The sequence below is a fragment of the Salmo salar genome, chromosome 21 (assembly GCF_965601325.2).
Source record: "Salmo salar chromosome 21, fSalSal1, whole genome shotgun sequence".
Classification (NCBI taxonomy): Eukaryota; Metazoa; Chordata; class Actinopteri; order Salmoniformes; family Salmonidae; genus Salmo; species Salmo salar.
In genome coordinates, this window is record NC_138311.1 from 13,475,161 (window position 1) to 13,485,195 (window position 10,035).

General features: G+C 39.6%; 1 protein-coding gene across 2 annotated transcripts; it reads left to right on the top strand.

The window, feature by feature from the left end:
* Window positions 1-1,898: 1,898 nt before the first annotated feature.
* Window positions 1,899-9,779, top strand: LOC106581839 (mannose-1-phosphate guanylyltransferase regulatory subunit alpha-A). Of its 2 annotated transcripts, XM_014164245.3 has the most exons (13): window positions 1,899-2,036; window positions 2,896-2,993; window positions 3,080-3,183; window positions 3,294-3,486; window positions 3,618-3,677; window positions 3,769-3,899; window positions 4,061-4,075; window positions 4,905-5,045; window positions 7,149-7,246; window positions 7,347-7,393; window positions 7,984-8,076; window positions 8,286-8,454; window positions 8,655-9,779. In XM_014164245.3, the coding sequence occupies exons 1-13, from the start codon at window positions 1,997-1,999 to the stop codon at window positions 8,753-8,755; spliced, it is 1,290 nt and encodes a 429-aa protein (XP_014019720.1). In that variant the 5' UTR covers window positions 1,899-1,996; the 3' UTR covers window positions 8,756-9,779. The 2 variants fall into 2 exon arrangements, with proteins under 2 accessions (XP_014019720.1, XP_014019721.1); XM_014164246.3 differs by lacking the exon at window positions 4,061-4,075.
* The last annotated feature ends 256 nt before the right edge of the window (window positions 9,780-10,035 follow it).

Sequence of the window (10,035 nt, forward strand, 5' to 3'; positions counted from 1 at the left end):
AATTGCATGTTGTGTTAGCTAATCCAAGTTCATCATTTTAAAACGCTAATTGATCATTAGAAACCCCTTTTGCAAATTATGTTAGCACAGCTGAAAACTGTTGTTCTGATTAAAGAAGCAATAAAACTGGCCTTCTTTAGACTAGTTGAGTATCTGGATCATCAGCATTTGTGGGTTCGATTACAGGCTCAAAATGGCCAGAAACAAAGACCTTTCTTCTGAAACTCATCAGTCTATTCTTGTTCTGAGAAATGAAGGCTATTCCATGTGAGAAATTGCCAAGAAACTGAAGATCTGGTACAACGTCTCTTCACTGTTGAAGTTGAGACTGGTGTTTGTATGAGATCACAGCGTTTTTTGAAATGTGCTTTTCTTTAAAAAACAAGAACATTTCTAAGTGACCCCAAACTTTTGAAAGGTAGTGTGTGTGTATATATATTTACAGTGATGTAGAATACAAAACCAAATGACGCAGGTGTACCAGATATACAGTATGAAGATCTTAAATTGTTTACAGAATTATGGTAAGAATGTGCCCAAAAATGACAGTTTATTTAAAAAGGAGGCTAAAACTTGGCCGCAAGTGAATCTTCCAGCAAGAAAATGACCCCCAAGCACACATGAAAACCCACAAAGAAATGGTTAGTTGACAACAAAATAAACATTTCGCAATGGCCATCTTATTCTCCTGACTTGTACCCCATTAAAAACCTGTGGTTTGAATTGAAGAGGGCAGTCATTAAACGCAGACCAAAGGATATCAAGGATCTGGAAATATTCTGTATCGAGGAATGGTCTAAGATCTGTCCCAATGTGTTCTCCAATCTCATAAAACATTATAGAAAAGTCTCAGTGCACAAAGTATTGAAAACAGGGGTGCCAATAATTATGACACTTCGTTTTTGGCTACTTTTACAAATTTTATTTGAGATGTTTAATTTTGTTTAATTCCATTGAATCATTTATAGAGAAAAATAGAATCCCACATGTTAGAAAATGACAGCTTACTACTGGTATTATATTTTTTTGTTCATCTTTATCATAGGTGCCAAACATTTTGGAGGTGACTTTTTGCATTGTCGTTAACTAAACTTATGCACTACTGCCATCCTGAAATGTCATAATCTTATTATGCTACTGCACCCTAGTGGTTAATCATTTTGTTCTTGTGAAGGGTAGGGAAATGGGTAGATAGAGTACTTTACATGTGCTGGTTTATTCAAATTCAAGTCATATATGACATGCTTTAGGAGTTAAGAATAGCAGCAGATCCAACCTCATGCTTACTGCTGCTCTAAGCATGTCTCTCTAATTGCACATTTGGAGTGCTGAAGAGGCCTAACTTCTCCAAAGAGACTCGTATCGGAGCATCTCATTTTATGATTATTGCAGAGTATGGTGTTCCATTCGTTTGATACAAACACTATCTGTGGATTTGCATATGGTATAGTTAATGTGGAAAAGATGTGCTTTAGAAACCGCTTGGGAGATTATTTTACTGCAGGTTACATTTTAATGAGCAAATAAGAAAGTAAACTCCTCTGTTATTGTATCTGTTTATGTGTAGTTCTCTTTTATTGAAGTTCATGATCTTCTTTGACGTTGGGCATTTTTCATGCATAAATATGATGTGAAACAACAGGTATCAATGTGAAGCAGGTGTTTGACCTGATTTGAACTGGCTTTGGAGAGACATGAAGGAATCCTAGTAGTGGGAAGAAGAGAATATGGTGAGCAGGATAAATTCCTGTAATCCCCCCATTAAAGTTTTACAATAAAATATAATTCATGTCACAACTAGCAGAATATAACATTACAGCATTCATCCACTCATTATTTGATATGCCTCTGATATGGCAAAACACTACTTCCCACAATCCTCAGTTTTGCGTGATGACGTATTAAGCAAAAACAAACAAACAGGAAGAAGACAAGAAAGTCAGGATTTGATCCAGATTACTAGTAGACAGCTAACGTTAGCTACAACAAATTCAAGATGCTGAAATCTGTGATTCTCATTGGAGGCCCACAGAAAGGTGAGTGTTAAGTAAATTACTAATTTGCAAATTCATAAATGTTAATTCCTCCAGTTCTGCTATCTAGAGCCACATATCTAGCTAGCTGTTAGCTAGCCTGGCTCTGAAGGGCTAGCCTAGGGGTGTATTCGTTACGACAATTCTGTTACAAAACTTTTTGCAACAGAAACAGTTTATTCCAAACGCTGTTGAGTTCCGTTTGGTTCACAAACGGAAGTTGAAGTTAAGTCGTGTCTCTCTTCATAAAAAAAAAGCGGACTTCACTCAACTTCACCGCATGGCCGAATCTATAGTTGCTTGTGCCAAATACTTCGCAGACTATTACAGATTTTAATGGCAACGCGTGGAAACCATACAATTAAAATGAACGACAATTTACGTTTAAGAAAACCGCTTCTCCGTCACGTTGTTGAGCGTTTGGAGCAAAACGTTTTGCAAGATAATCTGCATAATGAATACACCCTAGTTGTAGGCTAATGAATGACGTGGCGTGATCATGGAAACCCTCAGGTGCAGCTTGCCATATCTAAGAATTTTGCTGATAAGCGTTGTCGAAAAAGGGCTGACAGCAAGCTGTCAAGATAGCCTGGCATAGACATTCTGTGCTAGATACTTGAATTGTCACATTGAACAAGTTGGGAGCTTTCAACACTAGGCCAAAATAGAATAGAAAATAAAAGAATAGGGGTGCTTTCAACTCCATAGAATAGAATCTAGGATAGTATAGCTTCTTTACTTTTCCCAAGGTATCTTCTAATTATTTCCAGAAAGAACTGGCGTGCTGATTGAGGATAGACAGGTCATCAAAATGTAATTAGAATCAACTGAGCAGGTGACTTTTGCCGTTCTTGTCATACAGGTACACGATTTCGACCATTGTCCTTTGAGGTCCCGAAACCCTTGTTTCCAGTGGCTGGTGTGCCCATGCTTCAGCATCACGTTGAAGAATGTGCAAAGGTAGGTTAGCACTGACAAAATAATAAATGTCCCTCTCTTATCTTCATCATTGGTAGAAAGAAACATGGTTTGCATTTTTCCCATAGGTGCCAAATATGAAGGAGATTTTGCTAATTGGCTTTTACCAGCCAAATGAAGAACTTACCAGATTCATGTGTAGCGCACAGCAGGAATTCAAAATCTCAATCAGGTAAAGGAGAGGATCATAGTAATTTTGTATCAACGTTGTCATAATAAGACAAAGCATAGAACACATGGATGGACAGTAGTCTAATTGATAAACTTGTTGAAACTATGTAGGTATTTGCAGGAGTATGCTGCTTTGGGCACTGGAGGCGGCATCTACCATTTCAGAGATCAGATTCTATCTGGTGGCCCTGAGGCATTCTTCATTATGAATGCTGACGTGTGCTCCGAGTTTCCTCTACCAGAGATGCTCAACTTCCAGAAGGAACACGGAGAGGCTAGCAGTTTCGTCATCCTGGGGACAACTGTGAGGAGACGTCCATGATTTCTATGGCTTAAGCCTTCAACAATAAAGGGAAAAGTTGGGAATTTGCTTGGAGACCATGGGATATCATTATTTGTCTTTCACTTGTTTTATTTTTCTTCTTTATTTTGCAGGCAAACAGAAAGCAGTCCATGAATTATGGCTGTATCGTGGAAAACCAGCAAACGAATGAGGTGATGCAGCACATTTTAGTCGCGCTTATATATTTACAATTTTGACTGTTATTACTTCATCCAGAAAGTATTTCTCTTGCTCTTATTTCAGGTTTTACATTATGTGGAGAAGCCTAGCACTTTTGTGAGTGACATCATCAACTGTGGAATCTACCTGTTTACCCCGGAGATCTTCCAACACATTGGGGCAGTCTTCCAGAAGAACCAGCAGGACATGCTGTTGTGAGTGGGAGGGATCCCTCAGGGATCCTATCATGGGAGATCCTAGGATCTCTATGTGTGGGAGTGGTGCATGCAAATTTGATAATTTCCTATCCTTGTTTCTCCTCATTTGTCTTTTTCCCTTTCCTGCCATCATTCTGTTTCCCGTCCCCCATCACCAGATATCCATATGAGGGGTAAGTCGGTACAACTAGGCCACTGCACAGTGTGGTTTTAGAGTAGAGATACGCATTAATCAAATACGTCACACAAAAATATCTATCTAAATAGCGTATCTCTTCATTGAGTCACAGTATTAGCACATGGGGTGATAAATCACTCTCAAGGTGTGTTTTGGAAGGTTTTTTTGCCACACACTCACTTATCTTTTGATGTGCACATCATCGTCATTTGTCAAGATTGAAGGAGTTGGCATACACATTTATACAATTGTTAGTAGTAAATCACACAATCAAATATTTAAATATAAAATTTGGACCCATTCAAAGGGATTGGTGTGACCTTGATATAAGAATATTTTTGGACTTCCTTGAGTATGTGTTCCATTACTCAAGTCAACCATGTTGCCTCTGATCCCTCTTTTGTCAAATTACTTTTGCTTTCACAATCCATTTTAATACTACTGTGCTTTATCAACTTTTAACAATCCACCCTGTATCCTTGGGCACATGGTGAATCAATTACTCTTTTTGACAACTCTTTTTGGTGACTTTGGTGCTGTTAATGACCCATCTAAAGTCTTTCAAACTTTCTTGTGACCTTCAAGCTAGCCTTAGGTCACAATACAATCAGAAGTGGTTGTGAACTAACATTTAGAAAACACTGTACTAGAGAATTGTTTAGCACGCTTGTTTTGCATTGCCCGGTGCTCTGGGTGGGTGGGTGGAGTTATCACTTTGAATCCAATTGAATGGTCTAAAATGTGGCTACCGGATGATGCAAAACAAACGTGGCCAGAGACAAATGTTAAGAGCATGGTCTCATAGATTGGCCTCTTCCTCACAGAGACGAGCAGACCAATGGCAACGGCTGGCATCGGGCTGAGGCCATTCGGTTAGAACAGGACATCTTCACAGCCCTGGCTGGGCAGGGCAAGCTCTATGTCTACAAAACACCTGCCATCTGGAGCCAAATCAAATCTGCAGGGTGAGTAGGTCGTCTCAATCTTTTGAATAACTTGTGTGGTCAGTGGGACTTGAAGATGTTGGAGTAGGATACTCAACCATCTTCTGAATCTGTGTAATAGGAATTTACAGGTGAACAAAAAGGAGACCAGTCATAGGTAAAGGTAATAAGCCGGATAGATTTTTTTTATTAAGAGCTGCAACAGGCACAGGAAAATGTCTAACTGGCCTTCTATGAGCAGGCCCTTATCTTAATCAGAAATCACCAAATGTTCTGTAAACGCCAGTTCAAGAGGCTTGTAAAAGCTAAAAACCAGAAGGCAGTGACTTTGTCAGTTGCTACAGAACTATACAGTGTTCACCGAATGTCATCAATACAATAAAACCATACATAATGTGTCTTTTGTCCTTGTACCTCCAGTCTGGTGGCAATCACTATCAACAGATATGAGAATAATCCCTAACATTCAGCTTCTAGTCTAGTGACCAATAACAGGCACCCAGAGTTACAAATAGAACACTGGAAATTGTGTATTACAGAAACTCAAAATATGCTAATCATTGCATTGATCACTCTAAACTAAATAAACTCAGCAAAAAAAGAAACATCCTCTCACTGTCAACTGCGTTTATTTTCAGCAAACTTAACATGTGTAAATATTTGTATGAACATAACAAGATTCAACAACTGAGACATAAACTGAACAAGTTCCACAGACATGTGACTAACAGAAATTGAATAATTTTGTCCCTGATAAAGGGGGGGACAAAAGTAACAGTATCTGGTGTGACCACCAGCTGCATTAAGTACTGCAGTGCATCTCCTCCTCATGGACTGCACCAGATTTGCCAGTTCTTGCTGTGAGATGTTACCCCACTCTTCCACCAAGGCATCTGCAAGTTCCCGGACATTTCTGGGGGGGGATGGCCCTAGCCCCCACCCTCCGATCCAACAGGTCCCAGACGTGAGATCCGGGCTCTTCGCTGGCCATGGCAGAACACTGACATTCCTGTCTTGCAGGAAATCACGCACAGAATGAGCAGTATGGCTGGTGGCATTGTCATGCTAGTTATGTTAGGATGAGCCTGCAGGATGGGTACCACATGAGGGAGGAGGATGTCTTCCCTGTAACGCACAGCGTTGAGATTGCCTGCAATGATGACAAGCTCAGTCTAATGATGCTGTGACACACCGCCCCAGACCATGACGGACCTTCCACCTCCAAATCGATCCCGCTTCAGAGTACAGGCCTCGGTGTAACGCTCATTCCTTTGACGAAAAACGCGAATCTGACCATCACCCCTGGTGAGACAAAACCGTGACTCGTCAGTGAAGAGCATTTTTTTGCCAGTCCTGTCTGGTCCAGCGACGGTGGGTTTGTGCCCATAGGCGACATTGTTGCCGGTGATGTCTGGTGAGGACCTGCCCTACAACAGACCTACAAGCCCTCAGTTCAGCCTCTCAGCCTATTGCGGACAGTCTGAGCACTGATGGAGGGATTGTGTGTTCTTGGTGTAACTCGGGCAGTTGTTGTTGGCATCCTGTACATATCCCACAGGTGTGATGTTTGGATGTACCGAACCTGTGCAGGTGTTTTACATGTGGTCTGCCACTGCGAGGACGATCAGCTGTCCGTCCTGTCTCCCTGTAGCGGCGTCTCACAGTACAGACATTGCAATTTATTGCCCTGGCCACATCTGCATTCCTCATGCCTCCTTGCAGCATGCCTAAGCCACGTTCACGCAGATGAGCAGGGACCCTGGGTATCTTTATTTTTGTGTTTTTCAGAGTCAGTAGGAAGGCCTCTTTAGTGTCCTAAGTTTTCATAACTGTGACCTTAATTGCCTACCGCCTTTAAGCTGTTTGTCTTAATGACCGTTCCACAGGTGCATGTTCATGAATTGTTTATGGTTCATTGAACAAGCATGGGAAACAGTGTTTAAACCCTTTACAATGAAGATTTGGGAAGTTATTTGGATTTTTACGAATTATCCTTGAAAGACAGGGTCCTGAAAAAGGGACTTTTTTTTTCTCCCTTTTTTGCTGAGTTTATTAACCTTTAGTCATCTTACATTTCCACATTGACAATTTGCTTTTTGTATAAAAAAAAAAAAAAAAAGACAGGTCTGCAATATACGCCAGTCGCTTGTACCTCAACCAGTACCATAAAACCCACCCTGAAAGACTGGCTACAAACAAGGAAGGAGGGCCTAGAATAAGTGGTAGGTTATAGTACAGTACTTGCCTTTTTGTTACCTTTTGAAGTTTTTGGCTGTCTTTACAAGTGTATTTATACCAATTATTTATTTTTTGTTGTCCCAGGAAATGTTTACATTCACCCAACAGCCAATATTGACCCTACTGCAGTGGTAAGTGCTTATCCTTGCTCTTACTACTTACCTACATACACTACCATTCAAAAGTTTGTGATCACTTAGAAATGTCATTTTCTTTGAAAAGATTTCACCCCATGCTTCCTGAAGCACCTCCCACAACTTGGATTGGCTTGATGGGCACTTCTTACGTACCATACGGTCAAGCTGCTCCCACAACAGCTTAATAGGGTTGAGATCTGGTGACTGTGCTGGCCACTATAGACAGAATACCAGCTGACTGCTTCTTCTCTAAATAGTTATTGCATAGTTTGGAGCTGTGCTTTGGGTGATTGTCCTGTTGTAGGAGGAAATTGGCTACAATAGCTACAGCTACAATAGTCATTTACAACATTAACAATGTCTACACTGTATTTCTGATCAATGTTATGTTATTTTAATGGACAATAAATTAGCTTTTCTTTCAAAAACAAGGTAATGTCTAAGTGACCCCAAACCTTTGAACGGTAGTGTATATACTGCACAATACAATTCAACTCCTCAACAGTCAAAGACACTACATGCTACAACAACAAAAGACAATAAATGATACCTAATAAAACATCTAAATAAATCTCTTTCTATAGTTGGGTCCCAACGTCTCCATAGGCACAGGTGTGACCATCGGGGCTGGGGTGCGAGTGAGGGAGTCCATCATTCTCCATGGGGCTACTCTACAGGCAAGCAGTTACTAGTGGCCTACCTTGCCTTTATGGCAAATTATTGTTTGAAAAGAATTGGCCAGTTCCTCAGTCAAAAAATAAATGCTGAAATGGCTGTTCTTCCCTTGATCATAGCTCACAGATCATGTTTTATTTATTATGTCCACTTGTTTTAAAGGATTGATAATTGACACCGACCTAATTCCATTTTCATATGGTTCTTTTAGGATCACAGTTGTGTGTTGAACTGTATAGTGGGATGGGACAGCACTATTGGCAAGTGGGCCAGAGTTGAAGGAACTCCCAGTGACCCCAATCCAAATGATCCCTATGCCAAAATAGATAGTGAAACACTCTTCAGAGATGGAAAACTCACGCCATCAATCACCATTCTTGGTAAGTTGCCTAAAACGTATAACGCTGGGCTGGTTACGCATCCACCGTAGTTGCTGTAACTGTGCTGGAAAGGACTAGCTGAAAAGGAAATATCTGAGCACAGTTCATTTCAGGGCAATAGTGTGAAAAGGGTATTGGATACATGTTGATTTTTGGAGCATGTAACCATTACAATGTTTTAATATTGCAATTTTTTTCAGGTTGTAATGTAACTATCCCGGCCGAGGTAATCATACTCAACTCAATTGTTCTGCCATACAAAGACCTCAACCGGAGCTTCAAAAACCAAATTATATTGTAGTTAATTTTCTGTGTGCTCTGTTCATTTAGTGTCAAACCAAATGAAGGATTTTAGCTTGAACAATGCCACTGCCTCTGGGTTATTGTACATAAGATAAATATATAAAAATGAGATGACACTTATTTAGGTGTTTGGAAAGTTCTAGATTTGATATTGTGTGTTTTGTTTTGCCTTTATGCATTAACTGACGTTACCATCATTTGAGATGCTTTGGGAGGCTGATGATGAGCGTTGGTTGGTTTGATTACTTCGACACGTCTGAATGTCATCCCACCACTTTTATGAAACGTACGTTTTATAAAATTAATTTCAACTGTTACATTTCTGCACTAGCCCTATAATGAGCTCTGTATGATGGATTCACTACCATGTAAGGGGAATTATAAAATGATGGTCATATTTTGGCATGGGGTTGCTGGCATTATTTACTTTAGGTGGTGGTGCTAACCTTTTGTTACTCAGAAATTACATCCTGAAAATGTAAACTAATCAGCTGCAGACTTTTTATAAGATTGCAAAATAAAAGGAATGGGTTACAAACTGTTTAATTATGAGTGGTAATTTGGGGGCCTTTTAACATGAGTGCTTTGATTTTAAAATGTGACCATTTTAATTGCAAGAGTTATTCTGACATTCTTCTCTGAAATACATTGTTGACCGTCTCATGTTTCTTTTGATTAAAGGAGCAATCTGCAAAAGTCCAAAAATGGATGTACCAATCGCCAGTTTCCACTTTTTAAATAGCAATCAAGAAATATTTGCTTGAAATTTGAACATAACAGGTGACCTGGAGATTCTGGCCTTCGATTCTGTACTTTGTCACAAATAACAATCATAATGGGATATAGTTAACCAGTATTCAATTTTGTTCCCGCGTGACTCATTTAGAAATGGAATGATTTTGGCTTTAATTAATCACTTATGGTTCAGAGTGAGTTTTTACCTTTTAATTACTAAAAGTGTTTTTTGTAACAATTGCAACCGTCAGTTCCAAGTTTAATAAAAAAAACATTGATTCTCACGATCATGCAGAAATGTTTCATAATGAAGTTTATTCAATCACAGCTACCCAATTGTGTTTGTCATGCATTAGTGCTGAGAGTTCCTCAAATGTACACTTCCCCATCATACTCCATTTTTACAATACTTAACATTTCATATAATATTTAACATTTTTACACAAAGATATGTAGTCAAATGTGAAGTGCTTTTATTTTCCCAAGAACATACCAACGTTCTTCATTCCACTGAACTATCCACACAAAACTAATCCAATTCAA